Genomic DNA, 26,476 nt, shown 5'->3' with positions numbered 1-26,476 from the left:
GAAGACTGTGCTGAAAAGCTTGGAAGGCATTTTACCTGGTGACATGTGTTCTGCTTTATTTTATCTTGTTCAGGTAATTTGTCATGTACATTGCAGATGCCTTGGGGTAAACCCCTTCTAGCACACCTCTCCTTATATTTATGATGTTGTATGACAGATTTCTTTTCCTCGTTATTGTCTAATCTTTTTCAGTTGCATGCTCAACAAAGAATGGTTTCATTGGTGATGATTATTTGATGATCTGATTTCTCCTAGTCTTATACAGATTAACAACCCAGCTCTCTTAATTGTTGTGCCATTACTATGTGATACTGATTCCTAAATCCCTCAAGTTAGAATTAAATACTGTTTTACACCTTCACTGGTTCAAGTGCCTTGTTCTGGGTGTCAGCGTATGTCCAGAGAAACCATTTTGCACTCTTTGGTGCTACCAGGGCTTTTACCAGGGTTTTTATCAGAGCTTTTAGCCTCATGCTAAAATAGAAGAACTCATGTTAAAATTTAAGAACTTCTTTCAATACTTAGGTTTATTTTTCTATGCAAATCTGTACGCTACGTAATCTCTCAGTCTTCTCAATAAACTGTCAGATTAATCTTTTTTATTATCTAAACCACCTTTCCTCCATCTCTTCAATATTTTTTGTGCTCTTTTTCAGTATTTAGTATTCTTTTTAAAAAGTGAAGACCCAAGCAGATAACTGCACTGGAGTAGATATTCTATAACACAGATACAGATCTCTCTTACCTTCTTTCACTATCTGGCCTTCTGCTCCATGGCAGAGGGTAACACGGAAAAGTGGCAAGCATTCAGAGTGAATGGAGGAAGGACTTTGGAAGTGCGTTTTCTTTTTTCCGCTTCTTACCCCAGGAAGGAAGAACAACTGTGGTGACACGTTCTGGTGTATGAAGATCTCTTACAGCCGTATGGGTTGTTGCTCTTTCTCCTAATGAGATCAGAATATCAGGATGTTTGTGTGTAATCAAGGCCCTGAGTTTTTAAAGGTGAAGGTTGCAGAGCACGACATCTGCTCATTGAGCACACCCTCAACAAAAGGCTGGCACTTCCACAAGCTACTTTAGGAAGCAGACAGGTTGTATCTGCTCCATGCGCCTGCCTTTATGAAGCCTGCCAGTTACCTCACATTAGGACCCCAGTGAGTGCAGCACAAACACAATCTGAATCTCACCTTATTAATACCAAGTTAAGCAGTCATACTTTGGAAGTATCATTCTGGAGAACTAATCTCGTGCATCCTAACAGTCTTTGTTAGAGAGAAGACAATCCCTGACTTGACCACAGCGGTAGAAATGCCTTACAATTTGCTGCCCCTTTTGACCATCAATTAAGTCACTGAGAAAACTTGCTGAACAGTAAAGGTGGGCTCGTGCTATTGCTGAGTGTCTGGTGTGGAAGTGGTTTTAGCAGGTGAATGACCTAGAATGGCTTCCCTTCCGTGTCCATTACAGCATCTTTGAAGTTTTGTTTTCTGTGTAGCTAGCTGGATGACCTACTTCTTTGATCTAAAATTGGTATGAGTAGCTCCATTTTTAAAGCGTTTCCAAGTACATCCACTTTTGCACCCCTGCTGCTTGCTTTCATTATACAATGGGGATGATTGTTTCCCCCTCTAGCAAAGAAGTTACAGAATTTTAAATTATTTTCCTGTACATTGATCCAGGGGGAGAAAGCCAACAGTTTGTAAGGGGTTTAAGAACACAAGTTCCCCTGACTTTTCAAATTGTATTCATACACTTAAAAGTCCCACTATGCAGATGAGAAACCAGAATTTAATTTGTGTAGTTCTTGTTTGTCAGGCTACATTTCATAGTGGTATGTAGGAAAACTCAGGGGGGATTCACAGATACTTGCAAAAAATTATTTGGCTCTCTAAGGAAGCCTGTGTGAGACACTGCTTTCAGCAACATCAAAAGGTAACTGCACACACCAGACTTCTTCATTCATGCTGCCAAAGGAATAATAGGATTACTCTGCTTTGTCTTGCCTTTTCACTCTGGCATTAAATGAGCTGAAATTTGATGTGGGAGTCTGTAAAATAAGGTCAGTTGAAAAAAGAGTTCATTGTACCTTTATTCTTATTTTTCCTAGGTGTTCACAGACGAGTTCAGGTTTATCCAGAGAACCATGGCAGAAGGTGGATTTGATCCTTGTGAATGCATTTGCTCACATGAACATGCAATGAGAAGACTCATTAATCTGGTAAGGATGATATGAGAGTATTGGGAAAGGCGGTTATTCAGACATTACTTCAGCATTTGCACACTTGCAGTTACTGATGCTATTGATTTTGCTTATTCAGCTGCATGTACAGCTAGAATCTCTGCATCTGACTTTCTGATGAGCATTTGAGTACTTAATAAAGATGATAACTTTCTCTTATTTTCCAGGGCTGCATTTTTACAGCATTGGCATTGTTTCTATTGAAATGTTTCTCTGTAACCCCCTTTTTAATCTGCATAAAACCAAAGAAACTACCCTGTACACTCTTTGAGTTCAGTTTGATACCACACACATGAAATTCCACCTACCCATGTGGCAAGTTGATTTTTAATTTTTATTTTTTTTTTGTAACAGTTTTTATATTTTTTAAACTAAGCTTTAAAAAAATACTGGATTTGAGAATCTAGTGATATTGACTTCTGAGTTCTGTTTGATGTGCTTCCCCTTGTTGATTTTCATATATTTGTTTTTATCCCATTTTTCTTTCTTAGGGTTTAAAATAATTTCCTTTTAAGTTACTGAGTACACCAACTGCTTAAGGCAGTATGTGTGAAGAACAGCCTCTCTAGGATCAGACCCTTCTTCAAAGGGTTTCTTATCAGTATCTTAGGAAGGTTCTCAGGAAAACATGGTCTCCAACTAGCCTAGGATAAGAGTAGGGGTAATGTGCAAATCCCAAACCATATATGTCTGGGAATCAATTCCTGTGCTTGACCTTATAATAAAACCAATTCCACTTGCATACATCCAAGGAAGGACAAACTTGCTTTAAACAGTATTTTGCAAGACATATTTATAGCTTGTTCTTGCAAATGTGTGGGTTTCGTTGATATGGCTCTGCTTTACCCTGAAGACCAAGTCCTGCATGTCCATGTTCTCTTGACCTTGGAGTTCATCACTATACTGTCTCCTTTGGACTACCAGGGGAAGAACCTAAAGCCAGGCAGAAGCTGTACCTGTGCTCTCGGGAACACAGGTGACCCCATTTTTCAGAATTACTGTGTTCAGAGTAAGCAGTGTTCACCATAGATGTCCATAACGTAGCACTGTGGAACCCATGCCGTCATCTTCTCACCTTGTGCCTCTTGGCCCACACACCAAGAATGACTTAAAAAAAAATAAATATATAGGCCACACAGGGAGCCAAAGCAGTGCTGAAAACAAACAAAAAACAAAACCAAACAAAAATAAATAAATAAAGCAGGCTCTGTCACTGGCTGCAGCAGAAGGCAAAATGATCCCCCGCAAGGATAAGAGGAAACAATAAGCATTTGGCTCACAGACCGTGGCAACCCTTGTGCTATGCATCAAAGCTGGGGTTACCAAACAGTCCAAATCTAGTGGCCAGCTGCACTGAAGTCCAAAATGGCACCAGACAAATAGAGCACGTCTGTATAGCCAATTCCCTGTTCTGTGTGGGCCTGATATCATTTCCCTTTGGTAGCTCTCAAGTATGGTGCAGCCAGTTCTTGCCTGGGTCTCACAAGTCATTAGAGGCTGGCTTGCTTTCATATCTCATTACTGAAAGGCAACAGTTTGTCCCAAGAAAGGATTTTTGTCTTTTTCTCATGATGAGATATGTGCCATGATACATGCGAAGGTGGCAGAGGAAGCCCCAGGACCAAGCTTCGTGAAGCTGGGAGGGGGGAAGGAGGATGGGTGTTTGCTGCTCTTTCCTCAGGTTTGTCAGACGCAAGCCTGAAGCAAGCCTGAAGTATGGTCCAGGCTTTTGATGCCAGTTCTACATTTCTTACTGTTTCATTATTTTTTTTTGCTGGAAGATACCGATAAACAATGGCATAAGTCTGCTAGTGCTCTTTTGCTGTGGCTGGAGGATTCGAAGTAGAGGTGTGTCCAGAGTTACATGTGCCACAAAGGTGTGTGAGATTGTGTTCCTAGGCAGCACCATGCAGTAGGTGGGTGCAAATGGGTGATGTAGAGGTACACTGGTTCCTGTGTTGTGAATGTAAATGGAGCAAATCACAGCTGTCATCCTCAGTGGGGTGGTCACCAAGGCCAATCTTACACAGTTCTGTGTAGCTGCAGGAGTAAAGTTTATTGTTCAATGTTCAGCTTCCAAAAAGATGATATGATTCAACATTTGAAACTGTGAGGAGTAATGGGAAATGCCAGATTTCATCTGTTGTAAAAGGAAAACCAGCTGTTGCTAAATATTTATAAGAACAAATCAGTAGCTGGGATAGTTCAGCAGAATCTAGAAAGGCAAATTCTCAAAATGCTGTCAGTGGCCAGAGAATCATCCTCAAGTGACCTTTTGCATGATTTAGCAGACTTCCTAAATCTCCATTATTATATAGGTAGCTTGTATTCTTCAGTAAGAGTTTGCTTTCTAAGCTTCTGTTTTGTCACTCAGTTGTACACAGTGTGAGCAAACAGGAATTTGTTTTAAAATAAACCCTTGGATATTTTCCAAGGTTGCTGAATTCCACAGGTCTCACTGGAGATGGGGTGCCTATTACCTCTGAAAGTTGTTTCCTCAAAACCTTTATTCCAAAACCACTGGGATACAAGAAAGGTAGGCAATCTGCAGTTTTTCAGCATGGAGGAGAGGAAATCCAGACATGCTGTATATCCAGAATGGTTCCCTACTACTACATACTGAATTGTTGATTCTTGTTGATAGGCATTAAACAAACAAGAGCACATTGGAATGGTATTATAGTTGGGAGTGCTTGTCAGGACTCGAGAAGTGGTTGTAATTTCCTTTAGACCAAGCCCTGTGAACCCAGAAGATCAAAGTTAAGATCAAATTTATCAGAATAACAGTGTAGTTATGAGAGATGCTCAAGTGTGGAAATATAGTTCCAGAATTCTTCAGTAATGACATTGTGCAAAAATTAACATGATTGATGTAAAGACTTTAACAGATTACATTTAGGTTAAAGTAATTCTTACATACTGATCTGTTTATACCTGTATAGAACAATACTGATAAGGATTAAGGTTTCTGCTGACGAAGAAGTCATGAGGCATTGAGCATGGCTGTTACATGTAGAGTTAAGAGCTACATATTCAAATGCCCAGGATTTCCATTAGAGTTAACTGTATGGAAAATTTCAATGATGGTGTTATGCCAAGGACAGCAGGAGGTCAAAAAAGGTCTGTTTACAACCTGAAGTTCTCATTTTAATTCCCAAAGTGGGACTTTAAATTTCTAAGTTAATTGGTGTATTTACCTTGAAATTCTTTTACAATGCATTTGGTATTCCAAGTACAGTAACTAGAGGATTTTATTTTTTTATAGATAGCACATAGTTTAAATCTCTACTTTAAATGATTTAAAAGTTCATCTTGTTAGTACAATTAATGCTTATAAAGTGAAAAGGTTTTGTTGTTGTCATTTAAGCTCTTCTTCTCTGCTATTAGCAACGCCACAGAAAATTATGAGCAAGTAAGCTGTCTTTTTTTAAGAAGACTAACTTTTACTAAGCCATGTGACTTGATTATTTTTCTGTCCCTCATTTTACTTGACTAAGCCAGGTTCTGTTCTTTTTCCTTTTCTTCTTAATTCATAATACCGTGATGGTTTTATAGACAGTAGATTTTATATCTCTAATGCAAGTGACATTTTAAAAGATTTTTTTGCTGCTTATTAGGCTGCCTGGAAGATGCTGTTCATACCCACAGTTCTTATAACTTATGTACACATGTGTGAGTGGCATTGATTTACCTTTTGTTAGATGTTCTATCATTTTTCCTGAGGTGGATTTTTCAGGTTTCTCATTGGTGCTTTGCACATACTAAACTTCCGTAGCATGGCCACCACCATAAATAATATGCAAATATTATGATTTCCAAGTATTCCAAGCAAACAGCAGAGATCTAACATCTTTGGCTGTGACTTCATCAATATTACTTCCAGTATGTAATACCCATGGCACCATCTGTTATGATTTGGAGTTGTTGTATAACAATTTGATTATTGTATATTGGGCTCATTATTTACACTATGGATATAGCAGATAATTGGGAACTGCCATAAAAGGAAGTAAGCACAGAAGAAAAATATCATCAGATTTTCCATCCTCTGCAGATACATAAGCGTTGTTAAGAGACAATGACAGACCTGTTAGTTCGTATGACTTTATCTCCTGCTCAGTCTCTTCCATCTACACAACTTATTTTGACAAGAAGAGCCAAAGTTCAAGAATGAAGAACAACAAACAAAATCAAGGACTTTAATGGGGAGGACTCTTGACAGACAATGGGCCAGTTGTTTAAAAGATTTTCAGTGAAGGATGTTCTGTGGTATCCAGAGAAAATGATTCCTGTCTTAGTTGTGGCAGAGAACAGCAAATCTCTGGATGAGAATGATGTTATATTTAAATCTTTGTATTTCCATTTTCTTCATTTCTCTTGCAAAATAAAAATCTGATCACACTACATAGTTCCTCTAGACTTCCGTGCTATTTGAGTAAAGGTGTGATCCATGATCCAAGTGTGAACACTAGACTGTGAAAGCCCAAGGTGACAGGAATAATCATGCAGAGAACATCTTTCATGAAGCCTGACACCTGTATATGACTACTTAAAGTGGCCAGAAATGCTGAAGTGAGCCAGCAGCACCTAATTTTGTATGGTGTAAAGGTCCTTTATATTTTCTCTGATACAGCATTATTTGCTTTACAGAAACTGTGACTTTAGATTTCCCTCATACTGGGTTCTACAAAAATGAGCAATATGTTCTTTCCCCAAAGCATTTCTAATTCTGTAATACAAAAGGGCCCGTTTTGGTGAACAGCCAACAGTTCTGCTGCTGAGATTTGATGGCCTTGCAGACCTCTGTGGGAATTACAACCTTGTGCTATGCTCTTCTGTAGCTAATTGCAAAGTAATGGCCCATGTCTAGTTATGTTGCTACACCAGAAGGCTTGAATATCTCAAAAACTCTAGGGAATAGAAAGCAAATCATTTTTTCATTTGTCTTGTATTTTGAGGTGCCATTTGATTTTTATAGCAAAAAGATGCAAATTTTCAAGCTATTTCCAAAGAAAAAAAATGGTTCAAACACTCTTCTGTGAACCAAATTTCCACCTAATTCTCTTGGCCAGGTCACTGTAGAGCCTTGTTAAAAACGGGCATAGTCTGAAATAGTATCCAGCCATGAGTCTTGAGCGAGACCGTGCAAACAGCACAGAATAAACACATGACTAAAATAGATCTGCGTTGTTTGCTGCAAATGGTTGAAAAGTTCTCAAGATGTCAGCACAGCTAAGCCTGACTTAAATAGTCCTTCAGGCATCCAGCAAAAATGAGTTACCCTACTGATGTGGCTTTCTATTGAAAGCAGAGCAGAACTACACTGAATGAATTCATGGTGATTTAAGGTGACCTTCTAAATTTGGACGTTGCCCTGGAGACTTGTTACACATGCTCCATGGCATTTGCCTTCTTAATTATTTTTTAATAGCAGTTGCTACTGCTGCTAGTCTGTAGCCCTTCTGCTCCCTGGCTGCTGGGCTAAGGAAGTCACATTTTGCTCTCACCGTCCCCTTTTCTTCCAGACCTGTGCCTTCAGTTCCCAGTTTCTTGGAGTCCAGGGTGATTCAGAAAGGAGCCTTCCCAAGAGCTGAACATTAGGTTGCTCATTAGGGTAAAGAAGAAGCTGCCATCCTTCTGAGATGCAGGAAAGACCTGATGTGTACCTCCTAAGGCACTGTGCCAAAAGAATAAAACACAGGAGCAGAGTAGCGGGATGCTTGCTGGTCCTGAGCACCCTTTGCTCCACTGATTTCACTGGGTGCTCAAGATGCTGGCTCTGCACAACTTAAGGTCCCAAAACTGTATCACAAAAATCATGCACTGCTAATGGTCTGTAAACTAAAAACTAATTCTAGATCAAGCAGTACAAATGAAGGCTATTTTTGTGGACAGGTGAGTGTTAAAAAAAGCCAGGAAAAATGTTGTCCACTCGGGTCCAAGTCCCATGGAGACCATTTTTGCCTATAAGGGGTTAGGTTGCAGAACTGTTGAAGGTGCCTGGCATTCTTTGCGTTTCCCATTACTGAATTTTGTGGCATGATGGAAGCAGCTGTTTTTTAACTAGTGTGTATATATATATACACACAAATACATACGTACATATAAAAAGGTATAAATAAAAGCAATATAGTAGTAAATATATATATAACTTGTATTTAAAAAGTTACATTTAAATATAAATATATCTCTATATACATATATTACACTTATAAATATATTTATAAAAATATAATGTCTTAGTCACCCCTGACTGTCTCAAAATAATGCTTGTGTGGTCTAACAGTATTGCAAGCAGTGTGGAAGAACAGGCACTGAAAATTCTGGCTGCTAGATAATCCAGCAGTAGTTCATAGATACAACCTGTGTTATGGATGGCTGTGGTGATCAGAGCTGTGTTAGGGCCATCTCGTTTGAGGAACAAGGAGAAAATTGTGCTTTGTCCCTCAGGCCACATGTGGATGTAATCAGCACCGCACACGGGTAGAACTCCCAGTTCTAAGCCTTTGTCCTCACGGCTGTCTACGTGGGAGCACGTTTTTCATCTGCGAGCGTGCATCATTTTGCAGAAGATACTCAACTGGTCAAAAACCAAATAAACATGTATTCTGTGTTTGTATTGTAGATGCAAGTTTGTTAGTAACCTCTTGGGAGATTTGTTTATGTTGTTCACAAATATTTTCAAAGGTTTCAGTAGTGATATTGTCCAGTTATTTCTGCCTTATCCATTTGTTGTCTGGTATTTCATGTAGTCAGAGGCACTGTGAGCTCCTTACGCTGATCCAGACATTCACATTCTTCATTTTCTTTTCCCTGACTCTGCTAATTCGTTCTGCTTCGCATTCACCTACAGTAGGATGTCAGACGTATCCCAGGTCCTCAAGGCCAGTACCAATAAAAGTTACACAATTGGGGGGAAAATAAGGGAAGAATTGAAAAGGCAGATCTATGTGACACCGAGGTGAAAAAGAAAATGAGGATAGGAATGAGTTCTTGGCAAATCAGTGCTCCTGGCCATACAGCGGTCACTCATACTTACCTGCTCCATCTTCCTCCATAAAATTTCATTTTTTCAGTATAAAAGTTAGTGTAATGTTCTCCCTCTCTCATAAGTGGTTGGTGATTCTGGGTCTCGAGACTTGGTTTGTAACCTGGGAATACTGCTCTGAAAGGTACCAGACATCCTTCTCGCCCTTTTGCTGTGGGAGGGAAAATTATTTGTCACCTCACAGGACCAAGCTCCATGTTTTTGTAGCAGACTGATGTTCTGTCCTGGTATGAGCAAGCATTTATTTTATCTTAATTCTGCACTTGCTCATAGAAAATGGGGAGAGCGAGTGGGGAGGGCAATGTTCACTTTTTCCTTGCTTGTTCCTCTAAAAGAAGCTAATGTGGTTTAGGAGACAATTTAAACTATCAGTATGCCCTTAAACTATCAGTATGCCCTTCTTTTCTCCTTTTTTCCCCCTTATTTCTCTTGGCTAGCTTGTAGCAGAATAATGCGTGTAGGTGTCATTTTTTTTTGCATCTCTAAGTCTGAACTCTGTGGATAATGCTACAATTCAATTTGCAACCTGCCTTGTATTCAGGACTGTCCTATCATACCACGGCAATTTATCTATCATGTTGTTTACTAAATCATTTATATACTTTGGACAGGACAGATGCGGCTGCCAACAAAGTTTAAACAGTGATTTCATTACCTAGAAGCATCAGAATGCAATCAGAAGTACGCCGTGGGGCTGTCAGCTTCTGCCATAGCTGGGGAGAAAAGGCAGAGCTTACAACTGGTCTGAATTGCAAAACAGTATTGTCACAAGGGATGATATTTTGCCCTTGTTATCGCACAAAATTTTCTATCAACAGTCCTTATGGTTCCACTTTAAATATACTTTTATTCGGGGATAAATGACCGCATGAAGTTAGTTATTTGTCCTTGCTTCCGTACTTATCTATCCTTTTCTTTTTCTTGCCAACCTTATCTGTCTCTGCTCTCTTATCTTGGTACCTAATTTGTGTGTTTCTTTCACACATTTCTCTGAGCTTTATTCCACCCCAATCTTTTGTATGGAAATCTTTTCCTGACCTGGCTCATGAACTTGCTAATTTTTCAATCACGTCTTTTCTGAGGACTTCTTTCTGATTTGAAGTGTCTCAAAAGTTACTCTAAAAGGCGATTATTTTAATGATCCGTACATAAACAATTTATTTACAGCTCATCTACGGTCAGACAGATGACTGGACTTCACCGATTATAGCTTTGAGTTCCTGCTACTAGCCTCATTCCTCTTTATTACACTGTTTCAAGAGCTGGAAGGTGCTTTTGGATAGGGATTATGTCATTATTTCTTCTGGAAAATGACACATTTGTGAGCTGTGTGATCCTCAGTATCTTCCTGATATTAGGCAAGCACTGTTTGCTTTCTTTTTTTCTCTTTTTTTTTCCTCCTTTTTTAACCCTAGTTGTATACTTAACCCTTAAAAAGTTTCCCCTTTCAAGTCTTGCTGGATAGGAACTCATAATCTTTTGCCGTCAACCTTAATGAAAAACAGTTTGTCTGAGCAGAGACTGCAAGACCAGTCCCCAGAGACTGTGGGGTAGCAAATTCTGAAAGCTCGTCTGAAGAGGAAGTAAGGGAGTTGTGTGGCACAAGAAGGAGTTCCTGTGAAGGTAGGCAGATGCCTTGAGTCCTCCACAGAAGCTTCCTGTGGTGAGTGGGAAATGCAAAGTAGCCCAACTTCTTTCATGGGAAGACTGAAAGGATCCCAGGGGCTGAGGTCACTGTGTCGGAAAAACAAGTTCTCTGTTTGGCTCGACGAAGCGGGTTCACTGGGCTCACTATTTCACTTGGACTTCAGTGATTTTGTGGAGCAGCTAGCGTGCAATAGAAGTTCACGCCCTGATTGCACCACACAGCAGCATGTTTGTCTGCTCACGGATTGGGCCTGCATAGGAAAACACAGAGACTTTGCTTCATACAGTGACTTCGCAGAAGTTTTCAGAGGCCGATAGGGAGCCTCCTTTTCTGTGACTGTCCATGATTTGGTCACAGCTGGGGACTGCAAAAAGAGGTGGCTTTCATAAAAAAAAAGTGTAGACTCTTGTCAGAGCACGGCAGGGGAAGCAGCAAGAGCCAGTTGGGTTTCAGGTGTGCTGGATGGGTAGGGGCTGTTGACCCACAAGACCATAGGTTGAAGCCATACTTTACATACGTTGTCAGAGGATTGGTATCTAAACACGGCTGCGTTAGTGTAATCTGAGGCTACGAGCTGTCTTTTGAGGAGAAAAAAAAGGAAAAGGTATTTCAAATTTGAACGGGGAGCCATGCTGAATGTGCCCTTTTGGTTGGTTTTATTTTTGCAATGCAAAATATGAGCGTCAAGGGGAAAGAATGAGGAAAGGCCATTTTCTCTCTTACCAACGAAAGCATCTCGGTTTCTTTTTTTTTTTTTCTTGACATTTTGTCAGGTTTACATTCAAGATATATCAGTAAGTAGATATTGATTTACTGTAATTCAGCCTCTGGTGCCCCCTAGTTCCAAGAACTATCTTATGAGGGGCGTCGTATAAACCAGATATTCATATTGACCAAGAGTTCTTGTGGTGTGTGGATTATTAATTTGAATTGTTTTAAACTGTTCAGCCCTTTAAATGTACTTTGAAGGATTTGAAGTTCACAGTTGTACTTTAGATAATGTGCATACATTTGTAATTAGTATTTTTACTTACATTGCCTGCAAGCCTACACTGCTAAAACTAACAAATTTGGAGCCTTTTTAGTTTTTCTTCTGTTTACACTTTGTTCTTACTTCATTTTGGATAATAAGCAATAAATTAGTTCATTTTTGGCTCACATGCACCAAGACATTTACTGTATTTGGATGACAAACTGCACAAAGAATGTTTAAAATTCAGATATAAAACTCTTCATTTAAATAGAAGAAAATAATTTTCTGCAAACATTTAGTTTTATAACATTTGTCATTCTTTCATCTTTTGTTGAGTAAGCTCTGATGTTTCGCTCACCTAATTTCTGTATTATTTTCAAGGGCCTGATCCAAAATACACTGAAAAATACGAAGAAAAGGCTGTTACTGACTTTAGTGGCTATCAGGCCAGGCAGTCAGCTATCTGTCATTCATTAAATTCACATTTTTGTAAGCATTAACATCTCTGAAATATGAATAAGACCAAACCCATCATCAGTAATATTTGATGCCTTCGAGTACATAAGAGTTAACATATCCTGAGAACTGCTTCTCTACTCAGATTTTTCTTATTGACTCGGAAGCGCTCCCAGCTCTAGCAGTCCTGTGAGCATCATACATTCAAGTTATCACCGTTAAAATTGGCTGAGCAACTGCTGACCTGTAAAAGTGGGGTGTATTTGAAAAGTCTTTTTGTGGGTTTTGTTGAGAAGAAGGAAAGTCTGTTTCAGCTTTTTACTGTTATTGCACAAACTTTCATCCAAACTCCACATCAGAAGAGAAAACCTGAGTACAAAAGATGGCTTATTTCTAGTCCCTGATAATTGCTCTTTTTTCAATTATCTGACAATTGAAATGTCTTGCATTTGAGTTTTTTTCTGGCAATTGCTATGTCCCTGAAGGGTGCAGTTAACAGGAAAGAGAGCTAATTGGTAGGCAAAGGAGCAGTCGTGTTTCAGCAGAAGGTATTACCTTTCCCAACCGTTCACCTTACGTAAGCTTTTCATGCATGTGCCAGAATCTGTGCTCATCTTTTGACTAATTTAGTGACCGTAAAGGATCAGATTTGTACTGGGTTACAGAGTTACAACCTACTTCACCTGAGTGAATTGAGAAAAGCCTGTTTTTACTGCTGCTCCTTTGCAGTCATCTGTTGTGTTTCATCCCAGGAGAGCACCATGCGGCCTGTCATTGAGTTGTTAGAGACAAATCTGTTAGCTGGTATAGGAAGCCCTCCTACAGCTCGTGCTAGTAGGATAGTGAGGTTTTACATGTGCTGTACTCAGGGGGGGAAGAGAGCATGAGGAGATGCTTGAGTGTGTTTTTGCCTCGTCATCTATGGTTTCTGAAAGCCTGACTACTGTAGAGTCTACGGGTAGTGGTCCTGTGCTAGCACATCTTCTCCAGCACAAGTGGTTTTTGTAAGAAATTTTGGGATTAACTGGAAGAGTTAACTTCCTAAGAAATATTTTACTGCTGGATATGAATGTAGGAAAGGCTATGCAATGTAATTTTTTTTAGCTGGGATCTTTAAATCTGCATGATTATGTGACCATGTATTGTTTTCAATTTAGAGGAATTTCATATGAATTATAAAAACTGAATTTTTTCATATCTCCTCATGTAACTATTTCACATAATACATTGTTTCTAAACCTACCTTGTAGAGCTAGTTTCTCAATTGCCATGGAAAAAGTGGAATATTTGTTGCCCCAGTCCTTTGGAAAGCACAGCCCCATTAGCAAAGAGCAGATGACTACTTTGTAAAGATTCCTCTGTACATCGTTCCCCCATATATAAGCAGACTTTTTTTCATATTGGCAGGATATTATCTAGTATAAGAGCATTTCTTTTTTTCAGTGGAGATCTGTAGAGCAATTCCTAATGGTATTTCTCTTAAGACTGTTCAGTTACTGAAATATTTATGTCATTGGTGTTGCCAGTAGCACTCATCGTTCTAGGGTCTTGGAGCCTAGGGTCCCATCTGTTGAGAAGTCACCGAGTGCCCATGGGGTAAAACTCTGTGCCTTACAGACAAGGAGCCTATGAGCACCCTCTGGGCACACAAAATCTCAGGGCTTTAGTACTTCTGGTGTCTTAATCAGGTGGCCTCCTACTTCAGCAGGCATTTCCAGGCAGCGCATGCCTTTTCAGGCAGAAGTGGCCAAGATGCCCACGTGGCCTTGACCACACCATGCTTCAAGTGCCCCTCGAAGGACAATGGCAGGGCTTCAAGAGGTTGTGTTTGGACAGGGTGTAACGCTTAGAAAGGGAGTAAATAACATCGTGGCTAGAGAGCCCCAAGGCAGCGCTGCCTATCTGGGCAAGTGAGACAAGGCCACCCGAGTATTAGCCACCCTGGGGACTGGGGAGGGACAGGTGGATGTTGTACAATTGTTGTTTTGTATAATATTTCAGATCATATACCTATTACCTGTTTTAATTCTGAGCATTATTCTGTGTTGAAGAATACCTGCAAACTGCATTTTACAGATTAGGGATTATAAATTAAGCCCCTTCCAAGATTAAACCCATATAAGAGCAGAAGAAGATTTATGTTGCTGATCTCCGTAAAACATGGGCATGGCTACATCCAGTCTTCTCAGCTGAGGAATCCTTCAGTGTCAGATGTTACCAATTTGTAATGTCTGCTATGTAAAATCTCCCCTTTGAGAAGGACTTCCAAAGGTTAAAAATAAATGAAATTTTGCTTCTATGTAAAAAGGCCCAGAAGTATGCATACTTTGATAACATTTTTTTATAAGGTAAGTAGAAGTCTTTTGCTTGAATTTTCCCTGTTTTTGTTTTTAACTATAGAAATAACCAAAAGATGAAACCCAGCCTTCCCAGTACTTCCTAAGGAACTTCTTGCTAGTCTCCGTAAATTTACTAGCAGATCTTAATATATTAATCAAAGAATGAATGTGGTTAATCTCTAATTACATTTTTTTTCCTTCTCAAATATGCCTGTAATTAAAGTTCCTATGATCAAAGGAGTTTAAAGTTTTCCAAGTGTCTTCCTCACGCAATTGCCCAGCTGTTTCCTTGGTGTGCTTTGTGTAATATTATGACTACATACAACAAATAAGCATACAATTCATGCCAATAAAAGGGAGATTTGCATTTGTAAAAATTATTCTCATGTTTCTTTCATAAAGAACATCTTTTCTATTTTGCATTTGTGTATTTACATTGATAATAAATAGATTAGCCTGTTGTGACAAAGAGTATTGGGATTTTGTGGCATTGCTGTGACATAAAACCTGTCGTAAAGCAAATCTCTGTTCTAACCAAGGCATCACAGCAATTCTATAATTTTACAACTTTTATTATTCATCAGTTTAGCTTACCTAAGGAGGGAATAGAACCTATTTCCATAATACAGCAGATTAAATCCCATCCATCTAGCCTCTCCTGGTGAAGAATGGGATATTTGTCTGTATTGACTCTGTCATCTGTAAAATAGTTATAGACAGGTTGGCCAGTGTTGACTTTTCTTGCAGTTACCAAGCTTACCTAGTCTGTAAATGCAAATGATCGTTACAGCTGTGCATGGTAAAAGCATTTTAATTTTTACCCATCAGTAAGCAGGAAACAGACAGTCAAATACAAGAAAGATGTTAGGTAGAAAAATTAGTAATTGATATGTTTAAATGTGAAACTTTAAATTTGCATCTCTATGCGTAAGTCTGATCATTTATTGTTAGGTAATCACAGAGTACTTCAATGGCACTTGATTCAGATAATAGTAGTACCACCTATTTCAAATCCCAAATGTGTGTGTGGATGGAGAGCATATCAGAATCTGTATCGCTATAGATTTTAAATTTGAATTTTAAAGGGCATTCAGTGGCTGCAATTCATGTGGAAGCAATAACACTTTAGTCAGGTGATTTTAAGTTATTATGTAAATAGTGTTCAGGAACTACCCCAGTGCCTGGGATTCTTCATGTACTGTAAGCCACGTGATGCAGTAAAAGATGGGTTACAATTTCCCTCCCCTTGAACTTGTGCTCTGATAATACACAGCATCATTATTTCAGTACAAGCTGCCTGAGTCTCATTGCTAAATATCGTGCCTTTCTTTTTCTCTGTTCCAGCTGAGACAATCACAGTCCTACTGCACAGACACAGAATGCCTTCAGGAATGTGAGTAACTATTGAGATCAAGTGCATGGAATTGAAATAAACAGTCGTAATTGAAATGCAGTCTGACTGGTCCTTGAGATACAGCAGTTGGTCTCTGTTATAGGAACATATTAAATGAAATCAAATACTAGAGTACAGAAATCATGTGGGGGAGGTAATTTCTGAGAATCTGTGATTCAGATTAAGGTTTGTACATTTGAAGCATTGTATGAGAGGGCTGATGGTGAGCGAGCTCAGGTACCAGTACACCAGCACAAGCGTTGAACAGGCACCAAGCACTATTGAATCTTACCACTGACCTCCGAGTAAGCTTCAAGTTTGATTTTCACCCTAAAGAGAGAATCTGGAGAATGGTGTTATTTTCACTCTTACTGTCATGGCAGCCTAACCAGTAAAGCCTGGATATTCAGCTACAGCAGCTCTGGCTGTTAAGCCAACATATGCCATGACCGTGTCTCTGTTTGAGTCGGTGGCTGTATAGTTAATGAAGCAGAGTACTGATGTGTACACTGCCTTGAAATTTGCTGTGAAACACATCAGAAACAAACCCTCCCAAACAATGAGCATTACTGGGATAATCAAACGTTACCAGCTTCTGCAGGGAAGTATGACTGTGTAGAAGTTATGCAGCAATGTGAGCTTGCCCTGAGGTGCTCTGTTTACACTCTTCATAGTCTGGAGGGAACATTGCCAAATGCTTATAAAAAAAAATGAAGTGGATCTGTTTTTCTTATATTGCTTTACCAATTGAGCATGTGAACACACTCAATTAGCCTGCATGAGGACTACTATGAGGCTCCAGGGAGCACCTGAGCAGTGCTCCTGGAAGTAGGAGCTGCTGGTGCTCTTCTGCAAGGGGTGTTTGTGTCTCCTACAGGTCTGGGAGCAGCGCAGTCAAGGTTTCTCAGATGCTGGGGAGAGTGCATACCTTCATTCACTCGTGTTCCTCCTTCTTCACTCCCCAGTAAATCCTGGTTAGAGACAGGCATCTAGCTTGTATTTGCACTGTGTCGTCCCAGCGTGACACACTCCCAGATTCATTGTCATGATGGGCTGAAGAGGAAAACCTATGAGCTCTAAAAAAGTGGGAAGCACATCTGCCATAATGGCACCGTTGGCTGTACTTTTTCCTTATGGACTTTCCAGCCATGCATCTGAGACCTCCAGCAACCCTCCTCTCCCAAATGCACCTGTCCTTTTTAGTCTTCTAGACCTTAGGCTTCTATGTCTATTGTTTTTCTTCAATCTAGGAGAGGAAATCATCAGTATTTATACGTCCCTTAGGCTAAAGGCTGTATAAATGAGTAAGTTCTCTTATGTATGAGCACAAAGCTTATGGGATTGCTTTTGTGCTACCAAGTCATAGTACAGTGGAGACGTGAGCGGTTTGTGGCAAATTGCTTTCCATCCTGAAAGGGATCCATGTAATAACTGTCTGTGCAGATGCAAGCAGTTTGGCAGCAATTGTTCCAAACCAGTGGTTTATTTCAAAAACCAAAGCAAAAATGATAGAGTAAATCCTCCCCTATGTTATTATATTGCTTTAAATTTAGTTCCAGCGAAGGTATTTTTTTTGCTGATGCAATGACAGCAACTGCCTATTTGTCAGATTATTCTGTGATGCTTCTGTGGTTCTGTACTTGGGCCAACTCCCAGGAGTGAAAGTCAAAAATAAACAGATTGAGCCTGCAAAAGCTTCTAGAGACGTTTTCAGAGACAGATTAAAATAATTTTGGACCAATCTTCTGCCCATTGCCTCATTCCCATTCTTTTGAGCTGTATCACGATGAGCTTGTGATTGAGGCGGGTCTTCTCTTCCCTAAGTCCCAGAGCTTCATTTTGTGTTACTTGCTGCCTTTGATTCCTCATTTCAGGACCTCAGTATGAAGAAACTCGTTTGACTCCCACCCATTTGCTCATTCCCTGGATTTGGTCTTCGTTTTGGAAGCACAGCTGGGAGTGTTGTCACACACGGATTCTTAAGTTGCAGAGTTGTGGAATAACTGATGAAACGTATGTGGTTTTGTTCTGGGAAACGTCAGGGCTGTGGCTCAGCCAGTGTCACAGCAGCGTCATGAGTTTTGCTGTTGATACCAGCTGGAAGTTTTCAGAAACGCCCTATATTCATTCTTCCCAAGTACACATTTCATTTCTTCAACCCTTGATTTCAGATCTTTTTTAGAGTTCAGGAGCCGGATCAAAACAGTAGCACCAACTGAAGTACAAGACTCCCTCACTCACATTTCTGTGTTACTAGCTCTAAATTCTTTTTTATGGTTGTTTGCCCCATTATATTGTAGTGACTGCCTTGTGGAAAGTTTTCTGCTGGGTCCGGGGCCAGTGCTTTTAGATTTGTGCTCCTACTACAGGAGGATATGAGCACCACTTCAGAGAGAATTTGGTCGCTCTGCTCGATGGCTGTTCTCCATCAGGATATCTGCTGTGATGGGAAGGCATCAGGGTCTGATGACTGTCCCCTCTGTTTCAGTGGGTGCCTTGGAGAAAGAAGGCTGCAAATGTCTTGCAACACATTAGTGTTCTGTGGGATTCTTTATGCTCAGGAAATCAGGTCTTACAGGATCTTACAGTTTCCAATAAAATGAGGAATAGAAGCGATAATTCTTTTCTGAATTCTGCCTAATGCAAATGTAGGGTAGCAGAGTGGAGGGTGATTCTCTGAAGTGTGTTCCAGTTGTAACATCAGTGGTTCATCCAGCCCAGGGAGGATCCCCACCTGGCAGGGGGCTGCACTGATGGCTCATGGCCCTTCAAAGTCATCCTACCCCGTGGAAGGAAATCAGGGGCCACTGCCTGAGTTTCTTCTCTGTGCTCTAGCAATTCCCAGATGTAGTGACCTGGATTCTCCGCGCTCATATTTTCTACACTACTCTTTTCTGTGCTCTGCTGGTTTGTAATGTTAACAGTCGAGAGATGACTGTCTGAAACACTGTCTACCCTACTTCCAAATTTTTATGTGTTTGAAAATTAATGTGTATCAGTGATTCATGTTGAGTTGGACTCCTCTGGGGGAGTCACAGCATCCTGACGTAACGACATGAAACATCTGCCAGCTCTTCCCTCCCTGTTCTGGTAATTCCTTTCTCCCTTCCTCTGCTTGAGTCCATTTTGGCTCTCTTCAGTTTCCTTATCCCTGCCTTTGAGTCTGCCGGCTTGCAGGGGTTATCTGCTGAAGGTCCCATTGGCTCTTCATCTTCCCTGGTAATTCATCTGTAAGATACCTCTCTTCATATGGTTTCCTGCCTTTCTTTCACAGAACAGGAAAGGCTAAAAACACTGTGGAAAGAAAAAGACACAAGTCTGAGAGCATACTTTTGTCTTTCCACATGCAGATGTTAAACAGTAAAAAGCTGAAGATCCAAAGGAGACATTTCTGCCATGAGAGGGCAGACAAAAAGCACCACATGGATTATATTTTTACTGTAAAATAAATGCAGTCTTTCCTTCTTTTCTCTAGAGTACAACCTCACTTTGAATGAAAAATAGCACTTTAAGAGGAGAACTAATCTCATGCATGGAGTATTTAACAAGGGTATTTGCTTATTTTAATTCTTGAGATTTCAGTTGCTTGATGAGAAGGTGGTTGACCTTCAATCTTTAGAAATTATTTTTACCAAACTCATCATTTTAGTATCTTTGACTGCCTCTTAGTAGAACATTAAATGAAGTGGCAAACATCTGCCACATAAGATTTTTTTTTGCCTTCCAGTCTCTCTCTGAGAGAAGACCGGCTGCTGTGGCCTAGTGTTGTTTTGTTACCTGTTGTAGTCTCTGTTTCTATAGCAGAAAGCAAGCCAAAGAATATATAGCTTGTATGTGGAGCAACAGCTATGACTCAGTGTATTTGTTATCTTCCATGGGAGTTCATCCCACAGTCTCAAGCCATCCCTTCATAAAACTTCCTCCTGCACAGAGATAATTCAGCCATGGCATAAAAAAAATCCGGGGGCAGAGCTGCTCCCAGGCTTCGTTCGGAGTTGCGTGGGTATGTAGGTATGCTGCGCCCGAGGGACCAGGTGCTCTGAAAATAAAGACCTTGGGCTGGGTTTGGTGTTCTGTGGAAAGCCAGGTTGGAGACTATAAGCTTCATTTCACTCAGTGCGATAGGTTATAAGGGGGAAACGTACTGCAGTGTTCTTGTAGTTGGTGTCTCCCAAGCACTGAAGATTAATAACTAGATCTTGCTGTAATCAAAATGGATGGTGGCAGGGGCATTCGTTTGTGAGGTCAGGACAGGACAATTTCTTAGTTATCTGGAGAAATTAGAAAATATCACCCAGGTAACCTTTAACAGATTAAAAGGATAACCTTTAATCTTCAAGAAATCAAAAAACACCCAAAAATTACCTCAGAATATCAATTATTGGTAGAACTACTTTGTGAACTCTCAGAATGTTTTCTTGTGGCCATCAGCATAAATTGCATCCTACCTGGTTTCAGCTTCTCTCAGCCTTTCTTTATCCATAGGCTGGTCTTATCTGATTACCTTGTGATCTCTGTGCTGGAGCTCTTTGTAGTGTAAGATTCACGACTTCTACACACTATTTCTCCCATTAGCTGTAACAGCTTCTTGTTTGCATCTCAAAAGCTTGGATATGTGTTATTTACCCCAGCTGTGTGAGACTTTGCTTATTCTCATCTCCTCATGTCAAGAGATTAATGTAGCAGATTCTGAAATCTCTCTCATCCGTATTAAAACACATGGCCATTTGTAACAGAAGTGGCTTTAGTGGTACTTGAATAGTATAAACAGTGGTGTGGCTGTTTTAGGACCTGGCATGCTTTAAGTAGGTAGAGCAGGGCCAAGCCGTGTTAGATCAGCTGTTGTCTCACTTAGTCTTGAACATGTTTTGGCACATCTGGCTCCATCCAAACGGTATTACAACGCACGCTGGTAGGATTTGTGCCTTGTAGGAATGCCTGTGGTTTCCCACTGTGGTTCCTTTAACTCCCTTCCTTGACCTGTAGCATGAGCCAACCTACCACCATTTACTTGCCCTAAATCCCGTTTAACCACAAGCCCTAAGTGCTCTATGGTTCACCAAAAAATCCAACAACTTCGAGGAAGGCAGCCTGACCAGTCCATTTCCCTGCATTGTGTGGAATCCAGTCTAACAAGTGATCTGAATTTTCAACGCACTGCTGAGCATATGTGCCAAAGCAGGTACCTAAGGCTGTCCTATGTGCTGCTGAAGGTGGTCTCAAGGTCGCTATTAATTCTGGAAGCCCCCAGATGAAGCAGTTGTTCTTCTCATGCCAAATTGCATGCTGATTTGCTGGCCTGCTTATATAAAAAAGGTCATCCAAGATTTGACATGCTGATACATCACATTACGTATGTTTTCTGAGTCAGTTTTGTGTTAGAATTTAATGAGCTAAAGGCTGTAAGATTCTCATTTATTCACTTCACACTATTCCTCATATACAGCACCCTTAGACTTAGATCTCCAAGCAAATTGTCACTTTTCATTGTATATATTTCTAATAAAGTTCCTGCACATTGGCAACTTCTTAAGTTTTGAATTGTCTGTATTTTGGATGTTCAAAAGGCAGGAACTATATGGCAGTTTCATTTGCTCAAACGTGTTAATGATTTTGTAGATACCGTGAGAAGTATGAGCTTCCATAACACTTTTTTTTTTTTTTTTTTTTGACATTTTTGAGTGTATATGACGTTGGTAAGGGACATCAGTCCAAAAGCCCTGGTTTGTAGGTCTTACTCACAGAACAGCAGTGTTGTGCATGGGATAGCTAGCTGTAAGCTTCCCCATGGTGGCCCACTGCTGTATCTTAGCTGGGTTATCAAGAAACCACTTTCTCAGAAGAGCCTCTGATAGCAATGCTACCCAGTATGACAATGATGAGGACAGTTCTTTGGTATCAACAAGCCTTCAAAGAAATGACTGACTTCAGCAGTTTACTGGGTATAAGTTACCTAAAAAACATTAAATCGTAGCAGCTTCCAACCCATATTGCATCCAGACTTGACTCTATGAGATGATCCAAATGAGTTGATGAGACAACCAAAAATCTGATGGATACAAGTGTTCCTGTGAAATTTTCCCATGTGTTAAAGTTTTCATCTGAAGTAGTAAATAAAATAGAATAGCTCTTCTTGTTTTGAAGGTTATTCATTATAGCTTTGTATTAAATGCCTTTGAAAACAAACAGTTAACACTTAAAATCAATGACAGATTTTCTGTTGTTTCAGATAGTGCATTTTCAGGAAGTGAGAAAAAAGCAATTAGCCTTATACATTACTAAACGAATCTCTTTGATTCTGGTAGTTTTATGGACTAGAACATTACTTGTTTTATAGGTAGCATGGAGGGGAAGCTAGTTTAGAGATGAAGATGCTAATCTTGAGAATCAAGTTGAATTCTGTACTGTGCCACAGATTTCATGCATGGTGGTCAAGTTGCAAGGTCTACCAGATGAATGTGATTTTTTAAAAGAAGTGACACTAACCAAAAGGAAGGAATAACTAGGAAATTTGATTGAAAAATATTTCCCTTTTTACTGGTATTTATATTGCATTTTTGTTTTAATTTTGAAGAAAACTCTGCTGTCACCCTGTTTTATAACTTGAGTTTTCCTTGTCTTTAGTGCCAGGACCAAATTTCTCCGGTGACAATGGCATCAGCTTTGCCATGATAGTGATGGCCTGGGTTGTGATTGCATTTGTCTTGTTCTTACTGAGACCTAGTAATCTGAGGGATTCCAGTACAGCCGGAAAGCCCACCAGCCCACGTCATGTAAGTGTCTTAGAGGGACTACAATAGTTTAAATGTATTTGGTTTTAATACAGATCACGTTGCAGTCATTGTTTTTTTTTTCCTTAAATTGTTTTTCCTGTACTTTCTTCTCTGTTTTCTTGGAACTCTATTTAAAATGTAAATAAGTCAAACCAAAGTGACTGTAGAATCACAAAGGCCAGCTCTGAGGTCTGCCATCAGATGGAGCTAAGGTGCATAGGTGCGTATGCATAGATGCCTGAGGGTGGGTAAGGACGTTCTGTGGGCACTGTCTCTGGCTGGAACTGCCTTCTGCCTTCTTATGTGTCATAGATTTTAGGTAAGTAACAAAATTATAGCATGAAAACGTGAAAAAGAAAAAAGTATCCTGAGTTTTTTTCATTTTTTCATTGCTAAATCTTCTTTTGTGAGGTACTATTCCTAATCCTGTTCATGCTTTTTTTCTTCCTTCCTTCTGCTAGGGACAAGAACCACCCGCCCCACCAGTGGACTAGAGCTTTCAGGATCAGAAAGGTTCAGCAGCTAAAACCTTGCACGACCAAATGGACGAAGTGACCAGATTACTCCAAAACCCCATTCAATATTGTTCTTTTCTCATTTATATAGAGCAGAATCCAGCACTTATCTACACGAACTGCTTTTAGCTACTTCAATTTTAAGTTAATTTTTGCTTTGTATATTACTACAATCCCTGGTAGGTTATAATTTGAATAATGATAAGGTGTTGCAGGGTTTTTTTGGTTGTTACCATAACTGTGGACATTCCACTCAGTCTTGTTACAGTGATCTTAATTTCTTTGCAGTGGTTTCTGATATGCATTGAAAGAAAATGAAAATCCCTGTGCATCTATAATAATGGAAAAAATTACAGATCTTTCTTCAGATTAATCCATATTTTTTCCTCCAGTATACTTTTGAGAGTTATATTATGGTTGCAACTATTAGTTTAGTTGTGCTGTGAAAAAAAAGAAATTATTTTATATTTGCCCTGGGTTCAGAGCAGCTTTTAGCCTGGTCTTCGGACCACTAATATAGTTTTTAGAATTGTTGGCAAAAGCACGGATTTTCCACTAGAATTAAACTGTATGTTTGTGTGCGTGTGCAAAGAAGTGAATGTGATATAACTGCTACTGTCAAAGTCTTGACATATATATTGGGAACTGTACACAAAAGATATTACCACCAAAAAAGAAATTAATTTAATCTTCTTCTTTAATAAATGATGCATCTTATTCAATATATTTTCAAAAATATATATTCCAAAATCAGATTTATTTACTTAGAGACTTTATGAGAAATATAGTGAGAAGAACTTGGCAGAATTTTCTGTCCTTGTATAGTCATTTAATAATCATTATTTTAAGTTTTTAGCCACAAAGTAATGTGGCTAAATGGGCAGGATGAAATCATACCAAGAGGTTACCAACTTCTGGTATGCAACACGTCCTGGATGTTCAGTTTTCTTCACTTGTACGTTATCAGCAATTCCTGACATTTCATCCTTATCTACTGGTTGTAATTGTAGAATAACAAAATTGCAGGTGACTACATATGGCATGTCTCTTCCCTCTACTACTTGTGTGTATGTGTGGTGTGTTTATGTGTGTGTATGTGTGGCTGTGCACATACTGGTGCACATCTCCCATTGTAGCAAATGGGAATGACTTTTTTATGTACATTAATTTAAGAACATTTTAAAGATGTACAGAAAAGCAACACTGTATATTTTTCTTGATCAATATGAAAAATTGATGAGAATAATGTAAAGAACATTTTTATGTTACCAACATGAAGCTTCTTTCCATAAAGGTCAGTAGAACAGGCAGATGGGAATTCAAGGCCTTACTCTAGAAACCTTTATTTCATGAGGACTTTAGTTACAGAGCTGAAGGGACTAACTGTTCAGGTGCATCAAGGTTTGTATTGATGGGCTCTTATAAAAATCTCACATCAGTCCCGTGGTTGACAGGCACAGGGTTTTCCTCCTCAGGGTAAGCAGTGGACCAGCTAAGCCTCCTTGCAAAGGTACAGTGTAGGCCTGAAGAAAGGCTTCTCTAGTTTGATGTAATCTCCCTTTGAATTTCAGTGGAATAGCGTGCTCCCAAGCACAGGATGAGTTAAAAATCAAACGAATGAAGAAGATTGGGCCAGGTGCTCTCAGTGACATCCATGTGTTGCCCTGTAAAGCAGTGGAGTTGCGGCAGAGAAGCTGAGTTTGTCCTGTTGTGTCTAATGGTGTCCAGGCCACAAACACTGTGTAAAGGTGTCACTGGGACAAGCAGTCTGACGGTGCTTGCTTTTTGCCTTGTACGTTTCTGTTTGGAATACTTGTTGGAACAAAGCAAGTAATTTGGCCTCATTTTGTTGAACCAACAAGGAAATATGTATAATCTACTACACTGACCTTTTCTCCAAGATTTTTTGGCCAGAATCCTTTACTACTGGATGCATAAAACAGGCTTCCAATTGATTTAAAATTTAAATAAATAAGTAAAAATGAAACAGGCTTCATTTCAGCCAGAGCGAGCCACTCCTCATCCTGCTGGAAGTTAGTGAGATTTACAGGAGATGCGCCTCACTCACGAGGATTGTTCTTGCTTTATGTAAATGTCTCTGGATGTATTTGTAAAACTCACCATGTGCTCCCAGCTCTAGCGGTCTTGGCAAACAAACTTTCTGTTCAGAGTAATGTTGTGTTTTACATTTAAATGAACTGTCTTTGCTTGAAATTCCTCTAAGTAATTGCCCCAGTGATTTTATACCTGTATGCTTTCCTCATGTAAATTGCTATTTTAAATTTTCTATGGAAAAGAAAATCATTGGAATATTTTATTTGAAATGTTTTACTAAAGAGCCAGGCCACTATCCCAAATCAAAATGTATGCCTTTTAAATTCAGATACTCTCTCCAAGACACAACCTCCAGACCACCACTCTTAATGAAAAGATAGGACTGTATTTTGCCACTCTTATTCATGTTAAATAGTGCCTTACTCATCCAGTAGTTGCACTGAAGCTTGTGGGACTACTCTGAGATAATGTACTAGTAGCAGCTTTGGTAAGGGTGGCAGAAATCTGGCCTTCAGTGGTGTGGTTTGCTGACATAACTGTATCATGGTTACAGGTGCTTATGGTAAATTTTGAAAAGAAGCGTGGAAGAGATTAGTGGGATGTGAAGCTTCGGGATATAATTAATTCTCTAATAACGGTTTTAAGCTCAGATAGTAAGAGACACAAGTTGTAGCAACTTGGGAAATATGGAGGAAAGTTTACAATTATACCTTAGCTTAGAACTTTGTTAAAACAATAGTATTTTTAGAGTCTGCTTAACACAATTACTATACTCTGAAATGAGAAATCATATGTATTCATGTATTGTCTGCCGATCACTTAGCCTTGTAACGTTCATTATTGAAAAAGGAAGAGTGACGATGTGATGTATCTAATGTAAATCAGTGGTTTAAAATGTCTGAATTATGCCAAACAAAAAATCATCTGTGCCATTTGCGGTTTCCTAGTAATCTTTTACTGAGTACTTGGATTGGGATAAAGGGCTTGTACTATGCACTTTTTATTGACTAAACAAAATAAATAGCAATCATTAGTAA

At 39.5% G+C, this 26,476-nt stretch overlaps 1 protein-coding gene across 1 annotated transcript in view; it reads left to right on the top strand.

Annotated features, from left to right (window-relative positions):
• SMIM14 (small integral membrane protein 14) overlaps positions 1 to 26,476 on the top strand; it is a 38,116-nt gene extending 11,640 nt beyond the window's left edge. Inside the window, exons 2-5 of the mRNA XM_084518405.1 lie at positions 2,108 to 2,218; positions 16,048 to 16,096; positions 22,721 to 22,869; positions 23,331 to 26,476. Of these exons, the coding sequence (XP_084374531.1) occupies positions 2,144 to 2,218; positions 16,048 to 16,096; positions 22,721 to 22,869; positions 23,331 to 23,363 (306 nt within the window). The 5' untranslated portion in view covers positions 2,108 to 2,143 and the 3' untranslated portion in view covers positions 23,364 to 26,476. The remainder of the gene's footprint in view (positions 1 to 2,107; positions 2,219 to 16,047; positions 16,097 to 22,720; positions 22,870 to 23,330) is intronic.

This window comes from Aythya ferina, assembly GCF_964211825.1.
Source record: "Aythya ferina genome assembly, chromosome: 4".
NCBI lineage: Eukaryota > Metazoa > Chordata > Aves > Anseriformes > Anatidae > Aythya > Aythya ferina.
This window is presented reverse-complemented; position numbering and strand designations above follow the sequence as displayed.